We start from the raw sequence: 23,883 nt of genomic DNA, 5'->3' as shown, positions 1-23,883 counted from the left end.
GTGTATACAAACTTCCATCAATTAATCTTAATTAGTGATTTCTGGACGTTGATTATAAATGACTCACATGTTATTTTATATTTATAGATATATATATAAACACACAGTTTTTAATATTCTTTCTCAATTACATCTAATATACTCTTAACTTAATGAATATCTTTCTAACAATGTCTTAAACTTGTAGTTTTAGTTTGTTAGGGATTAATAGTAGGTAGTCTAAAGAATACTGAGCATTTTGCACACTAGATAATTTAGTGTCCCAAATCTCAGCGTATATGAGTTGCAGTGGGTCAGCCCAAACATCACTAGACAGCTGGCAGTTGAAACTAGTAGATATGCAAAAAATTTGCAATTCTTATATTAGGACATAAGGTATTGCGCTGTGAAGATGAGTGGGCTTTCTGCAAAACTGATGAACATTTTACAATTTTATTTTGATAAATGCAAATGCCATGCAGGCCCGTGAAGAAACTTGTGTTGTTTATGGGCAAGATATGTTACCAAAAGCAACAGTCAAAAGATTGTTCAGTCGCTTTTGTTTTCAAAATTCTGATGTCCAAGATGCTCCTTGCAGTGGACGACCAACTACAGAGAAAGTGAATTATATTCTGCCAATAGTCTAGGCATGTAATTGCCAATTACCTAACACCCATAACCTAACATTGTTAAACCATTTGGAGAAAGCTGGGTACAAAAAGAAGCTCGATGTTTCAGTGCGACATCATCTGACTGAGAAAACTTTACTCGATCGAATTTCTGTCTCTGATTCTCGGCTGAAACGTAATGAAATTGAGCCACTGAAGCCAAATGAAAAATCAGTGATGAAAAGTGGATAACCTAAGACAACAATATGCAAAAAAGATTGTGACTGAAGCGAGGAGAACCAGGAAAGTTTTGCAGTGTGTTTGGTGAGAGTGGAAGGGTATTGTGCATCACAAGCTGCTGCCACCAGGCAGATGATAGACTCAGAACAGTACTGTCATCAGTTAGCATGATTGCAACTAGCAATTCAAAAGAAACAGCCTCAATAGGTCCACAGAAAGGATGTCATACACCATGCGGAAAACCGCCAGACCGCATATATCTTTAATGACCTGTCAACAATTAAGGGAACTTGACTGGGAGGTTTTGATGCATCCACCACATAGAATGGACTTAGCACCATCAGAATATCATTTGTTTCAGTCTCTGCAACAACTCTCTGAATGGTTTCAATTAGCTTCAAAAAAGGCCTGTGAAAAACATGCGTCACAATTTTATGAAACCACAGAAGTTCTATAGTGTAAGGTTTATGGTGTGAAGGAAAAATGGCAGAAGGTTATTGAAAAAAAATTGTGCATGTGGTCTCAAAATGTTATTTTTCAATAACAATAAATGTATTTTCAATTTTGGCCTCCAAAGGCTTAATACTTTTTAGACAACGTGAAATAAAGAAAATCATGTAATACATAAGTTATTACAAAGCTTTATTGATAGAATTGTACACACATTATATAAATGAATTTTATTACTAATCATGGCCCGTTGGTTTTTTATAAATTATTTATATAATAGTATCCGTTTACCAACAATCTTTAATATTATGTTCTAGCGCTTTCAGATATTAATCCATCCTTAGGAACATTGATGTGTTATACATTATAATTACATCCTTCACATATCATTAACCTTTTAATTGCTACACTCATAATATTTCGAGTGCTTCGTATCATTTAATCATTGCTGCGCTCGAAATATTTTGAGTGCGCCATATTATTTAGTCATTGCTGTGCTCGAAATATTCCGATTACTTATTTTATTGGTAATGATAATATATATTACTGTGTAAGTTATTCAGAGTAATCTTTTTTACTGTTACGGACAACACTGATTTTATTACAAAATTATATATACAAAAATCAAGTAGATTTGTTGATGGAAGTGGCTGGTCAGAATTTACTAGTACAAAACAGTGAAAAACAAGCCTTGTGCTTTATAAGGTGAGGTGTATCTTAGACTGTCACGGAAAACCCTGAATTTTTATTGAATGTCAGAAAATCAAAATTTAATGTTTTTGGTCATCAGTTTTCTTTTTCCTGACATAAGGTAAGATTTTCTACTTTTTTATTCTTTTATTTTTAATTATAAAACTTGAAATATTTTATAAATTAATTCAGCATGGAGGGTCCTGATGGTTGGTTACTCAATTGTTATTTGTTACATAACAATTGAGACCTTCATACTGACATGACAGATAATGTTGATATTATTTTTACCTTTTGACAATCAATTGTTATATTTATAATTTTTTATTTAAAAATTCAAAACTCGTTTAGTATATTAATGGTATGTGAAGGAAATACAATGCATTAGACATCAGTGTTCCTAAGAATGGATTAATATCCAAAAGCACTAGAACATAACATTAAAAGATTGTTGGTAAGTGGATACTATTATACAAATAATTCCAAAAAATCTTATTTATAAACTAATTAGTTTTGAATACTGTATACAATGAAAAAAATAAATAAATAAAAAATACTCACAATAAACTGCAAAGACTTTATAACAAATAAAGAATTTATACCACTTTGTCAACCTAATTTGACTTCTGTGTAAAGGTTTTTCGATAAAAATTACATGTGAAATTTCTCTAACCAGTATGAATAGAGAGATGTGTTTTTAAATTACTTCTTTGATTAAATGTTTTCTTACAAAAATTACAAGTGAACTTTTTCTCACCAGTATGAATAGAGAGGTGTGTTATTAAATTACTCTTTTGATTAAATGTTTTCTTACAAAAATCACAAATGAATTTTTTTTCACCAGTATGAATAGAGAGATGTGTTTTTAAACTACTGCTTTGATTAAAAGTTTTTTCACAAAAATTACAACTGAATTTTTTCTCACCAGTATGAATAGAGAGATGTGTTTTTAAACTACTGCTTTGATTAAAAGTTTTTTCACAAAAATTACAGCTGAATTTTTTCTCACCAGTATGAATAGAGAGATGTGTTTTTAAACTACTGCTTTGATTAAAAGTTTTTTTACAAAAATTACAAGTAAAATTTTTCTCACCAGTATGAATGTAGAGATGTGTTTTTAAATTACCCCTGACACTAAATGTTTTCTTACAAAAATTACAACTGAATTTTTTCTCACCAGTATGAATAGAGAGATGTTTTTTTAAATTACCACTAACACTAAATGTTTTCTTACAAAAATTACAAGTGAATTTTTTCTCACCAGTATGAACAGAGAGATGTGTTTTTAAACTACCGCTTTGATTAAAAGTTTTTTTACAAAATTTACAACTGAATTTTTTCTCGCCAGTATGAATAGAGAGATGTGTTTTTAAACTACCGCTTTGATTAAAAGTTTTTTTACAAAATTTACAACTGAATTTTTTCTCGCCAGTATGAATAGAGAGATGTGTTTTTAAACTACCGCTTTGATTAAAAGTTTTTTTACAAAATTTACAACTGAATTTTTTCTCGCCAGTATGAATAGAGAGATGTGTTTTTAAACTACCGCTTTGATTAAAAGTTTTTTTACAAAATTTACAACTGAATTTTTTCTCGCCAGTATGAATAGAGAGATGTGTTTTTAAACTACCGCTTTGATTAAAAGTTTTTTTACAAAATTTACAAGTGAATTTTTTCTCACCAGTATGAATAGAGAGATGTCTTTTTAAATTACTTCTTTGATTAAATGTTTTCTTACAAAAATTACAATTGAACTTTTTCTCATCAGTATGAATGTAGAGATGTGTTTTTAAATTGCACTTGACACTAAATGTTTTGTTACAAAAATTACAAGTGAATTTTTTCTCACCAGTATGAATCAAGAGATGTGCTTTTAAACTACTGCGTTGAGTAAACGTTTTTTTACATAAATCACATATTAAGTTTTTTTTGACAACATGAATATTTAAGTGTGACTCTAAAGTAGATCTCTGAGTGAAAGACTCCTGACAAAAAACACATGTGTGAATAGGAAGATGAGAAGATATTATGTCCATTTCTTTAACTGTTTTTTCTGTAATTTGCAAGTATTTTTCTTTAATAGAGAAACTGTTTACATCATCATATTCTTTATCATTGCCATTATCACATATACAGTTATTTTTTAATTTATTGCAAACCATACATTTTGAACTCTGTGAACTACTTTCAGTACTTCTTTCCTCCACATCATCGATAGCTTTTTCACTAAGATCCTAAAAAAATTAACATAACTGTTAAGTTATCTATCGGAAAACTTTGTTAATTTTAATAATGCCAACTAAAAATTGACAACTTACACTCTAACATTAAATATCTTATCTTCATATTAAAGTAAGCACAATATCTTTGTTTGTAAGTAGCAAAAATAAAAATTTCATTAGTATAAGAAGTTAAAAAATAAGGAACAAAATATAACACAATTCCCAAACTATGTGCTACATAGTATAGAAACTAAAGCTGGACTGACTAGAGACAATTTTTGAAATAGCAAATAAAAATAAAAAAAAAAAAAAAAAATTACTGTAGTTTAGTTTTGTTAATATTAACTGAATGAAAATAGAAATCTGGCAATAAGTGTAAATATTTCCTTAACTCATCCCTAGATTAAGTTACTGGTCCCTGCATTTCTTCTTACAAAATCAAACACAGAGAACAGTATTAACATCAATTTATATGAAAAATTAGAAAACAGGTTTAGTACTAGATATGTGAATCAGCTTAACAATGAAAGAATTATACACTGAAGATCCAAAATATATATATTGTCCATGAAAATGTCAAACGAAGAATTTTAATTTCTTTTAATCCATTCTGCTACACAAAAATGAGAGTACCATGAGAAAAGCAACGAGTGCTGCAATAAAACTTGAAATAAATATATATAATTTACCTACAGGAGTGAGCTACACATTTCTTGAGAAATGTTATCATGTTTCTAAATCACGTAAAGATTCGTACTAGAAGTTAGTAATGCAATTTAAAATCTGCTAAGAAATAATTTACAGATAACTATTTCGTTTTTGATAAATTGTGGTTCTAGGATTTAACTTCTTAATTTTGTAACAGAATAGAAAAGTATACTTCTGATAATTCCAGAGTGTTTAGTAAAAATAGTAAAAGTAAAAGAACTTAAATTTTTAGATGTCTTATTTAAAAACGTTTTAACTGTTTTCTGATTTTAAGAGAATACTATCAGCAATAGAATTTAGATCTTAGCAAACAAAAAAATTAATTAACATGCACCATTGACATTTGGTGTTAGTGAAATCATTTCGGATCAATAGTGGATTTATTGTAGGATCAAAACCACAGTTCATTGTGTCAAGAAGGACACAACAAACCTTTTATAAAAACCCAGCACAGAATGTTTATTTTTTTTCAAAAGCCATGAGTTTTCAGGACTGACTTGTGTCAAATCCGCTGCAATCCTCCACAAACTGTTTGTAATTTGTTTTACACTTTTAATCAAAATATCTAGTTCTAAACAAGTATGCTAAATATTAAGTAAACTATTAAACAGGAAATGAAAATATCTTACTTGTCTAGATGTTGTCATCAGTTTATCATCTGTTATGACAACAGGTTCAAACAAATATTCTGTTTGCTCTGTTTCATGCTTGATTTCTTTTTTAATACTGGAGGATAATGGATCTTCACCCAAAACTGAACTACCACCTTGTGCATCCATATTCTGCGACAATAATAATAATAATTTATAAGCTTTATAGGCAAAAAAAGAAACACCAATTTTTCTTACAATCATACAATGAATTAATTTTCACAGAAATAAGTCACCTGTATGAGTGCTTCTATAATAGTATTCAACTGGAATAGTTGATAATGCCAAAACCCAGAAATATTGTAGGCATTGGCAAAAAATTAAAAGCTCAATAGAAAAATGTTTGCACCTAAGCATAATCTAAATTGTTTGGTAAAAGAAACAAGTCGCTGGTGTAAACATAAAAAACACATTAATCTTGTTTGAAAAAAAACTGCAGTGACCTAGAATGGATATTATCAAAAATTATAGCAAAACTTCCTCTTAACTGACATGCTTCATAAATGCAATGATAAATTTGTACTGTTTTACTTAAAATGACTTAATAATTTTTTCTGGGTATAAAATGAATAATGTTTAGGCAGCTATGTTTATAGTATGAAGCATCAGTTTGATGTATTTTCTTTGATATGTATCGTTGCAAAAATGTTTACGGTAAAATGTTAGGGGCAATTTGTTCATCAAAGGTATTTACCTACCTATATTTCATTAATAATTGTTTTTTTACACTATAAATCGAAATATCTCATTCAGACATGGATGCTAAACGCTATGAGGGCCATAAACAGTAAATAAAAATATCTTGATGAATAGAGAAATTCAGAGTTCTTACAATAACTGGTTTAATATTAATGACTTAAACCAAGATAAAATAGAAAATAGCTTACTTGTTTAAATATTGTCACTTCATCAGCTATCTTGGCAAGAGGTACAAACAAATATTTTGTTTCCTCTATTTCATGTATGTTTTCTTTTTTAATAGGCAACAATAATGGATCTTCTTCCAAAAATGAATTACCAGTTTGTGAATCCATAGTCTGGAAAAAATATAAAGTAGTCATAATATTTTATTATAAAAGTGGGACTTCAAATAAGCGTGGTTAATGAAATATTACATAAATGTAACACCTGATCTCAAGAGCTTAGAGCGAACTATAATGTCAAAGATAATTTAAGACATGTTACGGATCAGAGCATGTTCAAACCACCAACCTATGTGAGTTATGTATGGAAGTAACTTACTATAAATATAATTTATGTTAATAACAAACACAACATGATAACCAGTCTTATGGTATAACTGAATGATCATTGAATTTCTACATCTCAAATAAAATATAAATGAGTGTGTAATAACAGTAGAGTTCATTGTTTTTTATTACCTAAAAAGGATACAATTTTTGGCAAAAGAAAAGTTTTAACTGGTATGTACACTTTGATGCTTAAATAAACCAGGATTAATTACACATTTTGTAAGTATTAATATAAGGCAATGTAGTTGCAAAAAAGAAAGAAGAAAAGTTAATTTTTACAGATGAGAAACAATAATCTAAGAGTAAGATGCCAGCAACATAAAATAAAGCAGTCTTCCATGTGGTATTAGAAGTACGTTAGTCAAAAGAACTAACGTGGCCATAGTTATAACTTCCTCACACAAACATCTTGGATTCACAAATGCCAGCATTAAAACTTATTGATCACCATAATCTGACACAACATTTCAGTGTTATACTGTGTTGTTAACACAAGCATAATACACAGTTTGCTTAATTTCACTGACAATCTTTTTTCCCTGTTCATTAATCTGAAATAGCAGCATGTGATGTGAAAACTTCTCACATGTACATGTTTTACATCTTCATGTGTAAAACTAAAGCTTCTCATATGCCATTATCAACCATTAATAAACACATTACAGATAGTTTGGATGAAGATTTCAGGAGAAGCTAACAGTTAATTAAACATCTAAATTTATTACACTGTTTCTGGTAATGTCGGCCTCCATGAATTTTGTGTGGTACACAAAGCCATTGTGAAAATGTTTTTTAACAGTAAAATATGACATATCTCTTCTTACAGAAAGAAAGTTTACAAGAATCTTATACAACTATCTTACAGAGAATCGAACAATCTGTACCAGTACACCAAATTTTCATCAAAAATGTAATTTACATGTAGGATATGATTTAAACTGAAAAACCACAATTTTATGGAAACATGCCTATTTCCATAAATATGTTTAATGTTTTAATTATACTAGTTTAAGAATACTACAAAGCATTTCGCCTTCAGAGTCATTCTGAATATCTGTCTGCTATAGTTCATGACTAACTTCCCATTTGCTAACGGGGTGAGTATGACGTCCTGGATGAGGTTCCAATATTTCCCAAAAATAACATAAGATTTACTTACCTCCTGGCTACTCAAATATAATGAATTATTAAATGAGTAATTATATAAATTAATATACTATTATTTTTAGGTATATTAATATACTTACAACCCGTTAATAATAAACAAACCTTTCACTCTGTAAAAACTATAAACATCATCTTAATCACTAACAAACACCATCTGACAGAACAGATTTTATATATACGTTACTGAGGGTGTCAACAGACTACAGCACGTGCAAGGAATGTGTATTATTATTCTATTGTGCCATTGCGGTGTTTGAAATCATACATCACAGTCCACAATATGTATAAAAAACAATGAAATAAGGTTGTGAGTTAACAACCACCATGGATTCTCAAGGCCAGTACTGAAAAGTCATGTGAGGAACCAATCAGTTTTTTGTAGTAGCTAATGTTAATTATTTTATTAAACTGGTTAGAAAATATTTCAAAACAGACAGACCCAAAATATTGCTTGAAATTTTCTATACATTCTATTTGAAGAATGTACAAACACAAGCAAATACTTTTATAAAAATTTTAAGTGAATACCACTGAATTCTATCTGCACTAAACACTTAACCTTATAACCTTATATAAGAATTGACTTATACTGAATTTTCTGCTATCCTTGTTTTATATTTTTGTACCAATCAACATATTAACTTTTAAATGAGTATGCAAGGACAGAAAGTTCACTGTTTTCAGACTGAAAGGGGAGAAAAATGCTTCGTAAGTATAAGAGGGCCTCCACTCATTTATTGCAATGCTATACAGAATCCAAGAGCTCAAAAACATCTATTTTTTTTTAAAGTCATAAAATAAATAGATTTTCTCAGAAATAAGTCATGTGTCTGATTGTTTCCATAGTAGTATGCAACTGGCATCTTTCATTATATAATCAGACTTGACACCGCATAGAACACAAATACAGAGTGATTCATAATGTCCTTAGGAGTTAAAAAAAGTCAATACAAAAAAAGTATTTCACTTACCTAAATGAAAGTTGTACGAAGTGATGCAGGGACTCAAACAGTTTTTGTTAAAATCTATAAATGTTCAATATGTGCTCCTCTAGTGACATGACACATATCAACACGAAAGTCTAGCTCTTGCCAAACTTGTTCTAACATGTCATTTTCGATAGAGTTGACTGCATTGATTATGCAATCCTTTACCTCAGAGATATCGTGCAGCATTGGTGGGATAAACACCTTATCTTTCACGTAACCCCAGAGAAAGAAATCACATGACGTGAGGTCTGGTGATCTTGGTGGCCAAACCATAATGTGTTGGTCTTCTTCAGACGCACGTTCTATCCAGCACCGAGGTAATGTTGTGTTAAGGTACTGTCGAACCTTGTTATGAAAATTGGCAGGACAACCATCTTGCTGGAAAATGAAGTCGTTGAGTAGCTGGGGCATAAGCCGTAATTGTAACATATCCAGGTATATCATGCTGGTTACTGTCGTTTCCATAAAAAAGAACGACCCATACACTGCCTCACGAGAGATCGCACAAAAAACGTTTACTTTCAGAGAATCCTGAATGTATTCCACATAAGCGTGTGGGTTTTCAGTTCCCCAAACTCGCACGTTTGGGGTTTACTTTGCCGCTAATATGGAAAGTAGCTTCATAGCTGAAAATTATCTTGTTTAGAAAACCTTCATCTAACAACATCTTTTCCTGTAACTGTAAACAAAAATCGAGCCTACATGTTTTATCTCCATCAGAAAGACACTGGCTTAATTGAAGATGGTACGGTTTGCATAATAAACGTTTACGTTTCGGAATTCCTAATTCTCTGCCTGCAGCCGCAGTCAATTTTGACGGGCTGCGAATGAAACTTGCACGCACACATTCGACATTGACTTCTGAGGTTGATGGACGACCAGTTGATTTTCGCTTATACAAGCATTCACTGAATTGTTTATACCATGCACGAATTGAATTGTCACTTGATGGCTCCTTATGAAATTTCAACCGAAACACACGTTGCACAAAAATTACTGACTTTGACAAGTGAAATTCTAACAGACATAACGACTTCTCGCTTCCCGTGGCAGCCATTTTCTCTACTGTCAATGCCTAGCAAGCAAAAGGTTTACTAATAGCCAAGTATATGTTGAAAAAACTATTTGAAGTACTCTTTCGTACAGTACATGTTTTATTCTTACGAGTGAAATAGTTTTTTGTTAACGAATTTTCAAAACGCCGAAGAACATTATGAAACGCCCTGTATATTGTAGACATTGGCATTAATTAATCGATCAATAGAAAAATATTTCCTCCCAAACACAAACTTCATGGTTTGGTAAAAGACACACATCACTGGTGTAAACATAAAAGTACACATCAATCTTGTTTGAAAACAAAAAATGCAGTGACCTAGAATGGAGATTATAAAAAATTACAACTAAGCTTCCTCGTAACTGACACACTTCATATATGGAAGGATAACTTTGTACTGTTTTACTACTATCATTGTAAACAATGTTGAATCTGGGTATAAAATGAATAATGTTTAGGCAGCTATATTTATAGCATGAAGCATCAGTTTGATGTATTTTCTTTGATATGTATCATTGCAAAAAATGTTTACAGTAAAATGTTAGGGGCAATTTGTTCATCAAAGGTATTTACCTACCTATACTTCATTAATAATTGTTTTCTTTACACTATAAATTAAATAACTCATTCAGACATGGATGCTAAACGCTATGTGGGCCATAAACAGTAAATAAAAATATCTTGACGAATAGAGAAATTCAGAGTTCTTACAATAACTGGTTTTATATTAATGTCTTAAACCAAGATAAAATAGCTTACTTGTTTAAATATTGTCTCTTCAACATCTGCCTTGGCAAGAGGTACAAACAAATTTTCTGGTTCCTCTGTTTCATGCATATTTTCTTTTTTAATAGGCAACAATAATGGATCTTCTTCCAAAAATGAATTACCAGTTTGTGAATCCATAGTCTGAAAAAATATAAAGTAGTCATAATATTTTATTATAAAAGTGGGACTTCAAATAAGCGTGGTTAATGAAATATTACATAAATGTAACACCTGATCTCAAGAGCTTAGAGCGAACTATAATGTCAAAGATAATTTAAGACATGTTACGGATCAGAGCATGTTCAAACCACCAACCTATGTGAGTTATGTATGGAAGTAACTTACTATAAATATAATTTATGTTAATAACAAACACAACATGAAAACCAGTCTTATGGTATAACTGAATGATCATTGAATTTCTACATCTCAAATAAAATATAAATGAGTGTGTAATAACAGTAGAGTTCATTGTTTTTTATTACCTAAAAGGATACAATTTTTGGCAAAAGAAAAGTTTTAACTGGTATGTACACTTTGATGCTTAAATAAACCAGGATTATTTACACATTTTGTAAGTATTAATATAAGGCAATGTAGTTGCAAAAAAGAAAGAAGAAAATTTATTTCTTACAGATAAGAAACAATAATCTAAGAGTAAGATGCCAGTAACATAAAATAAAGCAGTCTTCCATGAGCTATTAGAAGTACATGTCAACAGAGGGTGTCCTAACCTGGCCCTAGTTATAACTTCCTCACACAAACATCTCAGAGTGATAAATGCTAGCATTAACACTTATGGATCAAAATAATATGACATGATATTTCAATGTGATGTCATGGTTTTAACACAAGCATAGCACTGAGTTTGCCTAATTTCATTTGCAAGCATCTGACACAGTAACATGTTATGTGAAAACTTGTAAAACTACAGCCTCTCAGATGCTATTATCAACCATTAATAAACAGATTACTGATTTTTTGGATGAAGATTTCAGGAGAAGCAACCAATTAACTAATCTAAATTTATTATACTGTTTCTGGTAATACCAGGATGCACATATTTTTTGTGGTACACAGAACCAATTTTGCTGCGGCATATAATAAAGGATCTTAACCATCTTGCTGTATGGGCTATTATGATGCCGTATAGTAATTACCTACCATGCATTATGTGATAGGTAATTATGCATTATGTGGCATATTGGCCGTCCTGATACACAGTTCAAAACTGTGTAGTTTTTACATTAATTTACTCTATATGCTGAACTGTTTGACCTTGCATTTTTGTTCAGTATACAGTTGTTCCATACCACATATCACATTGTTTTTTAATCTCTTTCTGTCAATTTTATTTCCTTTTCATATATCTTTATCATAAGTTGTTCAATAAATTCTTCAATAAAACATTCATAATATTACTTAATTTTATAAATGCTGGTTTTTATTTATAAATTAAATTATACTATATTTCCTAATCCATTACTCACTGTTTTGATTTGTCATCTTAATATTCCTAAATGAAGTTAATGTTGATTTATTTTTCTTTAAAAAAAAACCTCCATTAAAGTGTATATTTTAATAATATAAGTACTGAACGAAACATACAATTTATTTCCAGATAATTTGGGTCTTAATCGCTTCACATAATATGTTTACACACTTTCATATAAACATCATCCAAATTATTAATTAATAAATTGATTTACTTTTGACTTGATTAATTACTATTTGTTAACATAATATTACATTTTGAAGATGTGATTGTAAAACAGCTTTTTTAAATTCATAAATATCAAATGCTCTTTTATCATTTGTAGTCTGAAATTCGTAATTTTATTTTTCATCTTTCTTAAATTAATTATACACAATTATAAATTACAATAAAAAGTTTTTTCTTCTATTATCAAATATTATAAAAATAGCTTCCTCGTAACTGAACAAGTTTCATAAAAGCAAGGATACCATTGTACTGTTTTACTACTATCTTTGTAAACAATGTTGAATCTGGGTATAATAATGTTTAGGCAGCTTTGTTTATAGCATGAAGCATCAGTACAATGTATTTTCTTTGATATACAAAAAATGTTTACTGTAAAATATTAGGTGCAATCTGTTCATCAAAGGTATTTATTTACCTGCTTATACTTCATTAATAATTGTTTCTTTACACTATAAATCAAAACATCTCATGTCAGACATAGATGCTAAACATTATGTTGGCTACAAAAGTAAATAAAAATATATTAATGAATAGAAAAAATTCAGAGTTCTTACAATAACTAGGTTTTATATTTTTAACTTAAATCAATATAAAACATAAAATAGCTTACTTGTTTAAATATTGTCACTTCATCATTTGTCTTGGCAAGAGGTACAAAAAAATATTCAGTTTCCTCTGTTTCATGCATATTTTCTTTTTTAATAGGTAACGATAATGGATCTTCTTCCAAAAATGAAGTACCAGTTTGTGTATCCATACTCTGAAAAAAATATAAAGTAATTATAATATTTATTATAATAGTGAACTTAAAATAAGCATAGTTAATGAAATATTACATAAATATAGCATCTGATCCCGTGAGCTTGGAGCTAACAATAATGTCAAACACAATTTAAGAAATGTTACGGATCGGAGCACGTTCCAAAGCACCAACCTATGTGAGTTATGTAAGGAAATGATTTACTATAACAAGAAAACCAGAGTCTATGTCATAACTGAATGATCATTGAATTTCTAAATCTCAAAAAATATACACGAGTATGGATCAACAGTAGAGGTTGTTTTTTTTGCCTAAAAAGATACATTTTTTGGCAAAAGAAAAGTTTTAACTGGGTATATACACTTTGATGCTTAAATAAACATAGAATATTACACCTTTTCTACGTATTAATGTAAGGCAATGTAGTTGTAAAAAGGAAGAAACGTTAATTTTTACAAAATGAAACAAGAAACAATAACCAAAAAGTATGACACCAGTAACCTAAAATAAGGCAGTCTTCCATGAGCTATTATAAGTCAAATGGGGGTATCCTAACCTGACTTTAGTTATAACTTCCTTATACAACAATCTTGGGCTGATAAATGCAAATGTTAATAATTATTGATCAGCATGATTTAACATGACATTTTAGTGTTATACCATGTTTTTAACACAAGCGTGCTACTCAGCTTGCCTAATTTCATTGACAAGCTTCTTTTCCTTTTCATTAAATTAACATGTGATGTGAAAACTTGTAAAACTACAGCCTCTCATATGCCATTATCAACCATTAATCAATAAATTACGGATTTTATGGATGAAGATTTCAGGAGAAGCTAACAATTAATTAAACATCTAAATTTATAACTGTTTCTGGTTACGCTGGACTGGATATATTTTGTGTGGTACACAGAGGCCGTTACGAAAATGTTAAAAATTTAACAAAAAAATACGAGATATCTTCTTATGTAAAGTTTACAAGAACCTTCCACAACTACCTTTAGCAAAAGTTTTATTACACTTGTTTGAGAATATATTAAAGTATTTCGCCTTCAGAATCATTTTGAATACCTGTCTGTAGTTGTTAAAGACTAATTTCCTATTTTCTAACAAGGCAAGTTTGAATCCGTCCCATTATTTCAAAAAAATTAGTAAGGTTAACTTACCTCCTGGCTACTTAAATATGGTTCAATATCCAATGCGTTATTATAGTAATTACTATATAATAATTTTTACGTTTTGTTATACCCAGTACCCCAACGTTCGATTCATCAATGTATGTAGACTATCGACCTGGGTTTTGGAGTAATTAAGATGAACTTTCAATATTCACTTCTATAATTGTTTATTATGTTTTAATTAATATAAATATATATATAGTTCTATAATTTGAAAATCCGTGTGTTTATTTAAACAGAGACTTAACAAGTTCATTACTATACTTACGACACGTAAATAATTCATACTTTCAGCACCATAAAAATTGTAAATATAATCTTAATCACTAACAAACAATCATGGAAGTAGATCGACCAAAATTAGTCGTATTAGTCGATTATTAAAATTAGTCGACTAATTTAACAACACAAAAATATTAGTCGACTTATTTTGAAAATAGTCGTTGCCCACTACTTTCTTTTATTTTTCCTGTTTAGCCTCCGGTAATTACCTTTCAGATAGTACTTCAGAGCCTGAATGAGGATAATATGTATGGTGTAAATGAAGCGTAGTCTTCTACAATCTCAGTCGACCACTCCTAAGATGTGTGGTTAATTGAAATTCAACATCATAGAACACCGGTATCGACGATTTAGCATTTAAACCCGTATAAAAGTGCCTTTACAAGGATTTGTACCTTAGAACTCTCGACTTAGAAATCATCTTTAAATGTATCTATCTGTACTTCTACATAACAACCAAATCAGTCGCGACCATGTTTTTACCCATGGTTCTTGGCATAACTGAGAAGGTTTTTACATATATTTCATCTCGAAAATATATATCAACATGTAGTGGTGGAGATTTGCCGGTTGAAGCATAAACTTTAACGAATTGAACAGTGGCGGCTCGCGTATAGGAATTGTGAAATTGCAGTACCACCTACTTCCACTTCGGCAACATTTAATATGTGTTCTTTTTTCTTGAATTCTTTCTTTATACCTGTACAATATATAATCCTTAAGGTTAATGTCAGTAGCCATCCCCCACCAGCCTTCAAGCAATCTCCGTGGATGAAAGATTACGTTGAGAAAAACTTCTATGCATGGTGTGAAACAAAAGATGAAATTGAAAAAAAAGTGTATAAACTTCTGATCAACAGTGTATACGGTAAAACTATTGAAAATGTAAGAAAACGAATCGATATCAATGATCAATGACGAATCAAAATTTAAAAAATTAAACGCCAGTCCAAGACTTAAACATTATTATATTTACGGAAACGATGTGGTTGGAATATCAATGTTGAAGAAAAATATATACTTAAACAAACCCATATATGAAGGTTTGACAGTAACGGATTTAGCAAAATTAATCATGTATGATTATCATTACAATCATTTCTTATCTAGATACGGACATGAAAACATAAAACTGCTAATGACAGATACAGATTCGTTATTATACTCTATTATACCAACAAAAGAGGAACATTTTCATCATTCTTTTGGTGATGATGATAATAAACGATTGAATGAACAAGATCAAAACGTTTACGCATCGAGTAAATAGGAATAAATAAGGATGAAATGAAAGGAGAACCAATCTACGAATTTGTTGGGTTAAGAGCTAAAATGTATTCTTTACTTTGAAGAAGCATCAGTCTTATGGTTTCAGTCAAAAAATGACAGCCAAGGGAATTAAAAAGGGTTTTCGCATATTCGATAAAGATAATAGTCTGACTGCTTTAGACCATAAAATGTATAAAGATTGTTTGTTCAATAGAAACATTTCATATTCCACTTCGAAATCATTACGTAGTTTTGAGCATAAAATATACTCGATTGATCAATGTAAAAAGGCACTATCACCATATGACGATAAACGATTTGTATTGGAAAATAATATAGATACACTTCCATACGGTCATGAAAAAATAAAACAGATTTAGCAAAAAAGAAAAAATTGAATGTTTGATATTATATTGTATGTCAATAAATATGTTTCTTTTATTTTATATATGTTATTACATGTTTCATATCAATAAATAAATGTCTATGTATAGAGATTACGTTGCGTTTCTTTCATGCACACGTCCGTTCATGTCATTTTGTTACCGCAATCGATTTTGTTAATTAGTTTAGTTTTTTTAATATACGTTAATTTAGTTTCCTTACAAATACTGCAATTTGATCGTATTTTATTTTTTTCAACAACGACGCAATTACGCGATAGAATAAAGATATAGATAGATAAATCTACATTTCATACAAAACGAATACATTACATCTAAAATATGTACAACTTAATATGCAATGTCAATACCGCATGTAAATTCTATGTCATGATAATTGTGTCCATTATTCATTTTCTTTAATCCGTTATATACTATATAAAGTTCTTTATTTTTATTGATTTCGTCCAAATCCGATTCTGTAAGATTATTAAATCTTTGTGGTAAAAATATTTTCCCGAATCCTTCAATTGACGCAATAATCGATTTACCGTTTCTAGTATTCATAAACTCCATCTTTTCAATTCTGTATTCCTTATTACAGGTAAATTCACCGATATTTTTAATAGTATTGCTATAATTTAAGCTATTCAATTTATCGAAGATATTAGACATTTTTATGATTCTATATATATTATAATTTATATAATATCTTTAAATATTATATATTTATTAATTTAAAAAATATTTATTTAAATGGAAAATGAGTTTGTTACGAACAGATAAAACACAACTATTTGGTGATTATCGATACAAATACCAGTTTTTTGGCTTTAATACATTATTATTTATGTTATTATTTTTTTTCTTTTAAAGCTGTCCATTAAAGCTGTTTTGGCGAAAGAACGCCACAAGCCTGCCAGATGCAATTATCCAACCAGAAAAACGGAATTAAAAAGTCTAAATTACTTAGTCCAAGCAGACATAGTCAAAATGATACCTTATTCACGACAAAACAACGACTACAAGTACTTTTTGACCGTTATCGATTGTTTTAGTAAGTTTGCATACGCTATACCGTTATATAAATACCGGAAACTATAAATGGATTAATATGTTGCAAAATCTCGTCGATGAATACAATAATACGGTGCATTCGGCTACAAAATTTAAACCGAAAGATGTAAATCAAAAAAATGAACAGCAAGTTCTCACAAATTTATATGAAAAATACAACAAGAAAACGAATATTGTTAAGATTAAATTTCAAGTCGACGATCCCGTTCGTATAAGCAAACATAAAAACATATTCGACAAGGATTATATGCCCAATTGGACGAATGAAATATTCAAAATACACACTGTTCACTCGGAATCTCGACCCGAAACCTATGAACTGATCGATTCCAGAAATAAAATTCTAAAAGGTCGTTTTTATAAACACGAATTGCAAAAAAACAAAACACAAAGACATATATCAAATCGAGAAAATTCTCAAACGAAACGGCAACAAAGCCTATGCAAAATGGTTAGGTTTTGATAAATCTTACAATTCATGGATAGATTTGAATGATGTAGTGTGAATATATTGTTACGTGGAAAATTTTTTTTTCATAATATAGATTCGATTATAATGTTGGAATTTATTGTTTTGGTAATTTTGATTTTACTGATGTTTAGGATATGATTTTCAATATTTCATGACAAATGAAATGATGTTGTATATATAGAGATGCCTCCATTTCGCATAAAACAGCACTGTTTTATCCGTATGATTTTGACATATGATAACAAATTTCACAATAATTTTATCATAAGTCAACGAAATTGATGTGAGTTTAACAAACTAATAGTTTGTTAAAAATTCATAAATATTTTTACAAGAGAGAGATATGAAGGAAGTGCAACAGAAAACAAAATTTCCCATCATCAACGTAATGAAAGGATACGGATTGAAAAAACGAAGTAAGCATGGTTCCCTCTTGCCAAATACTATCAGATGTATTGTATGCGGCCCATCGAATTGCGGTAAAACAAATCTTGTTTTCAATCTTTTAGTTCAAGAAAACGGAGTACGCTTTCACAACTTGTACATTTTCTCTAAATCTCTCCATCAACCGCTATATAGAATGTTATCAAACCTGATAATGTTGAATTCAGAATTGGGTTACTATGAATACAGTGAAAACGATCTGTTTCCACAACCGGATCGATTCAACCACATTCGAGAATGGTGTTCAACGATGTAATGAAACAAAAGCAAAACAATATCGGTGATTATTTTTCGAGAGGTCGTCACAATAAAATTGATTGCTTCTATCTGGCGCAAACGTATTCGAAAATACCAAAACAACTCGTGCGGGACAATTGCAATTTTCTAATTCTGTTCAGACAAGACGGTTTAAATTTACAACACATTTACGATGAACACGTAAACATCGACATGTCCTTTGACGATTTTAAATCTTAATGCGAACATGTTTGGAACGCGAATCGGTATGGTTTTCTAGTTATCGATAAACAAAGCGATAAAAATAAGGGTCGCTATCGGAACGGTATGGATAAATTTATCATCATCGATTGAACGCAGCGATGCTATATTGAACGCAGCGTTGAACATGAATAGATTATTTGTTTCAATTTTTTTATTTTTTTATATATAGAACAATGTATAAGAAGGAGAAGCAAATGATGGAAATTGATAGATTGAATAAAGATTTTAAACGTAAACATGCGGCTTTCATGTTGGGTTTAGCCGAAGAGGAAGCTTTATTCGCTAAACGTTTCAAACCGATAATCGAACCGATCCAAGAAATTAGAGAAAAAATAGATAAACCAAAACCGTCTCCTCTATCTCCGACCGATGGAGAAATTGATATAGATAGAGTAGGGCGCGAATTGGGCGATAGACTGATGAGTAATTTAGAGAGATGTGAAGAGAGTATATTGGAACAAGATTTAGAACTTTCAAATGATGAAGAATATGTAGCTTCTACTACCATGTTATCTCGACAAACAACTCCACCATGCGAACGAACTCAAACTGCGTATGAAGGTGGCGAAGAGCCTGTTAAATATATAGATGTTTTGCCAGACACTCCATCTACACAAATTTCTGAGACGCAAGAAACAATTACAAGTGAAGATTATTCAGGAGCTATAAAACCATACATACAAATGTTGAGGACTGGTCCAAAAGTATCTCTAGATCATGTATACGGTGGGAAATACGAGAAAAATACAGATACGGCTACATTGGGCGGTATTAAAATTGAATTTGTCGGTGATAAAATGCATTTGGGAGAGATGATATATTCGGCCACACCGGGCGTCCTCCAGCTGTTGTTGTTTCAAAATCCAGATCTGACAAAAGTTCACACGGCAGATATGCAAACTTATGGTGAAATGTTGAAGCGTACCGGTGCTCACTTGACGGACGCCGGCGCAGTAAAAACGAATAAATCTTCCAGATACAACGAAGTCATCAGAAAGCTGTTCCCTTCAAAAAGACCCGTCAGATCAATTTCACCATATAAAACACCATCAACATCGTTCAGCGGCACCGGGCTGTTGCACGCGCAACTCAATTATAATCCGGTCTATTTATATTGGCACGATCCAAACGATCTGGTAGCTAGATTGCATACTCTTGTAGGCGAATATGACGTCGGAAACAAGGACGTTTCTAACGAACTGATATCCATAATTAAAGAATTGAAACAAGTTGAATTTGAAGAATAGATTATTTGTTTTTAATTTTTATTTTTGCAAATATAGAAATGTCACGATTAAGATTAGGTCGTAATGGACGTCGAACAGCGGGAAAACGAGGGCCTCCTGGGGAAGGGTTTTCGTTTATAGTGATGGAAATTATGATATAAATCACCATAGATTGTGCAACGTGTCCGATCCTATCGGTGATTCGGATGCGGTGAATTTGAAACATGCCAAACAAATGTCGTCGGGTTTCCCCATCATAACCGATGGAAACTACGATATAAAAAATCATAGGTTGTGTAACATGTGCGATCCTATCGATGATGCGGACGTGTTGAATCTGCGTCGAACCAAAAGTATGTTTGATGAATACACAATCAATTTCTATGAAAAGTTTATACGTTTGGAAAGATTAAATGCATACTATGCGGTTATTAGAAAGTACATAGAAGATAAAATGGAAAGGCTTGCTAACGATACTTTACAATTTATAAATGATGAAAACATCAAGCTTAAAACAAAAGTTGATAGATATATAGATGATGCGATAGAGACGGCCATTAAGGAAATTTCGGAAGCGATTTATAAAAACAATAATAATGGCGTAAAAATAAATTTGGTTCGTCACGATGAATAATGTATTTGAATGAAAAAATAATTTATTTATATATAGAGATATGAAGGTGAAGAAGAAAAATATTTCCAAGAAAAAAGGTGGACGCGGTATAATCGGATCAGTAATCAATAAGGCTGTAGATTTATTACCGTTTGCTCATATTCCAGGTTACAATTATTGCGGTCCGGGCACGAACTTGGATAAGAGGTCGAAGCGTGGTGATAGAGGCATAAATAAATTAGATGAGGCGTGTAAACTGCACGATATAGCTTATTCGAATAAAACAAGATCCCAAGCCGATAAAGCGCTTGCTGAACGTGTGCTCGCGCCGGATAGCAGTTTGACTGAAAGAGCGGCCGCCTACGCAGTAACTAACGCGATGAAACTTAAATCCAAATTTGGCGGTCGATTCAGATTGAAGAAAGGCGGCGGTACGGCTGAGAAAAAAAAATCAATTCAATACCAAATCGCGCTTTGTACGATCACGAAATGATTGAATATGCGAAACAATTGAAAATTCCACACTTCCGCGGTGTTTTTATGTTGGACGCTTTACCGAAAAAGATTTGGAAAAATGAATGCTAGATAGAGAATTTAGACACTTCAAACGGCCGCGGTACGCATTGGGTTTGTTTCCGAAAAATCGACAAAAACGTAGATTATTTTGATAGTATAGGCGATCCGCATCCGCCTCCAGAACTGATAAATTATTTCAGAAACTCCAACGTAACGTACAATTACAATAAATATCAAACCGACGATGATGTAGTTTGCGGTCGATTATGTTTAGAATTTTTATCCGAATAAATTATACGTTTTTTGTTTTTTATTTTTTCTGAATAGATATGTCGTGTCTATTATCGATTGATGATAACAGTTCGATGATTAAAAAATCATTTTTTCCGCCGATCGAACTTTCAAAAGGTCAATACGAATCGGGTCTCAAATGGTTGATGACCGCCAACACTATCCCCAACGTCGAGGAAAACAAAAATAATAAATTTTGTTTCGCTTTGGAAAAGGATGTCAAGAAAGATGAAAATAATAATTATGTGTTGACAAAAAAGCAATACATAACAATACCAACAGGTAGTTATGAAATTGAAGATATCAGTAACTATATACAGAATAAAATGAATAAAATTAATCAAACCATCACATTGCAAGCAAACCCAAATACGTTACAGTGTGAAATTAAAAACACTGTATGGATAGACTTTTCGGATACAGATTGCAGTATCGGCAGTCTGTTGGGCTAAGGGCCGAGAGTTCTGAAAGCGAATACGACGCATCTTTCGGATCAAATAATAAATATCGCTCTCGTGAATGTAGTACGAGTGAAATGTAACATTATTTCGGGCAGTTATAGAAATGAAAATCAAGACCGCATTTTACATGAGTTTCCACTGAGTGTAGATCCGGGCGATATGATTGAAGAATATCCTCCTTATATTGAATTTCTACCGGTAGGTATGAGAGCAATTTACGATTTAGTTATATCGTTGACCGATGAAAATGATAATTTATTAAATTTGCGCGGCGAACGAGTAAACATGATGTTAGATTTAAAAGAATCAAGGACCCATCGGAATTTCTGAACAGTTTATTGTAATTTTATTTTTATTTTTGTTATTTTAGATAGACATGCCGCTAGTATTTAAAAGTGATGATGAAATTGATGTTAAAAAACGTTACAAATTGACCGAAGAAAGCGTTAAAAAATTAAAATCTTTAGGTTTTGAAATCGTCGACGAGAAACTTAAAAGCCACATTACGTTATTGAAAAGAAATTAAACATTGTCTATAGAGATGAATTATTTAACAGTTAATAAAGTAGCGCGTTCAGATGAGTCCCTAACATATAATCAATTTCACAATCACTATTCCTTAGCGAATAAAATCGAAAAGGAGATTAAAATCCCTATAAATCAACCGGACGTGTATACCGTTCCAGGTGAAAGTTATTTGATTGTTTCCGGCAAACTCGTCGGAACAGACGGAAAAAAAATCGACTACTTCAGAATTAGTTAATTTTGGTGTGGCCTTCTTATTCCAGGACAATACGATATCTTATTAACGCGCACGAAGTAGCTTCGGTGAGAAATGTAGGCGTGACAACTGTTATAAAAAATGCTCTTTCAATGACAAATTCTATGTTGACACCTGCCGAAATAGCGGGATGGATTAGTGGAAAAAATAAAGTCGATTTAGATGAAAATGGTAATTTCAATTTATATTTTATTTAATACTTAATACATAATGTGAATTACTTTCTCTGATAACTAGCAAAGAAACTTCTTGAATGTTCCGCTTAATTTTCTCCTAAATAGTAAGTCCTTTGAGAGTAAAACTCTCTGCACCCGTAATTTTACCGGGTAAGTTATCTAATTCTGTGGGGATTTTTTGAAACTGGTGCCAAGATTTAGTTGTAGTAAAGTTTTTTTTTAAATTTAAAGCTTTCAAAAAAATTTATTTACTTTAAAAAATTTTTATATTTTATTCGAGTGCGACAGGAAAAATTTTAGTAACATGTGTGAGGAGGTCTCCATTTAAAATTTTTATATTCTTTGTAACTGCAGAACTGCTGCACCGATTTTCATAACGATTTTAGTTAATTTCTCTTCTGCGAAAATTGTATCTACGCGCTAAACAATATCCATAATTTTTTCCAAGCCGATATTGAAGATATTTTTGAAACTCAAACGAGAAGTAAAATAAAACTGCTTGAATATTTTCAAATGTATATTATATGAATAAATTAAAATAATAAACTTAAAAATTATTGGAACAATTTTTAAAATATTCAATTTCTTTTAACGCAATTAATTTGTAATGTGTTATTAAGGATAGATTATGCTTCCAACTTTATTGAATTACCGGAACTGAAATTATAACTAGTACTGTTGTTATAACAGTGGCGGAGCGTCTGAAATTCATTTGGAAGGTTCTGGTTTTGAATCCCAGTCAGGCTTGGATTTTTTTCATTGCATAAAATTTATTATCATTCTTCAGTAATTTTTAATGGGCGTCAGTCTATTACTAAATTAAACAAGCATCCCGGTCGCTATATGGTTATTTGCATTTTACATTGCAGTCAATATTTTTATTTTATTACATAAATCAAAGGAAGGTGCAGTTAGGCACGTCGCACCTACAATAACAGTGGCAGTAGCG

The 23,883-nt window shown here is 31.0% G+C and overlaps 1 protein-coding gene across 2 annotated transcripts; it reads right to left on the bottom strand.

Moving 5' to 3' along the window:
* Positions 1-850: 850 nt before the first annotated feature.
* On the bottom strand, positions 851-14,761 carry LOC142333264 (uncharacterized). 2 transcript variants are annotated; one of them, XM_075380275.1, is made up of 6 exons: positions 14,711-14,761; positions 13,115-13,264; positions 10,773-10,922; positions 6,435-6,584; positions 5,527-5,679; positions 851-4,201 (listed from the first exon to the last, which is right to left on the bottom strand). In XM_075380275.1, the coding sequence occupies exons 1-6, from the start codon at positions 14,726-14,728 to the stop codon at positions 2,636-2,638; spliced, it is 2,187 nt and encodes a 728-aa protein (XP_075236390.1). In that variant the 5' UTR covers positions 14,729-14,761; the 3' UTR covers positions 851-2,635. The 2 variants fall into 2 exon arrangements, with proteins under 2 accessions (XP_075236390.1, XP_075236391.1); XM_075380276.1 differs by lacking the exon at positions 14,711-14,761 and adding an exon at positions 14,431-14,572.
* Positions 14,762-23,883: the final 9,122 nt, after the last annotated feature.

This window comes from Lycorma delicatula, chromosome 12, assembly GCF_047948215.1.
Source record: "Lycorma delicatula isolate Av1 chromosome 12, ASM4794821v1, whole genome shotgun sequence".
In the NCBI taxonomy this organism is placed as follows: Eukaryota; Metazoa; Arthropoda; class Insecta; order Hemiptera; family Fulgoridae; genus Lycorma; species Lycorma delicatula.
Note: the sequence above shows the minus strand (reverse complement) of the source record. Positions and strands in the feature narration are given on the sequence as shown.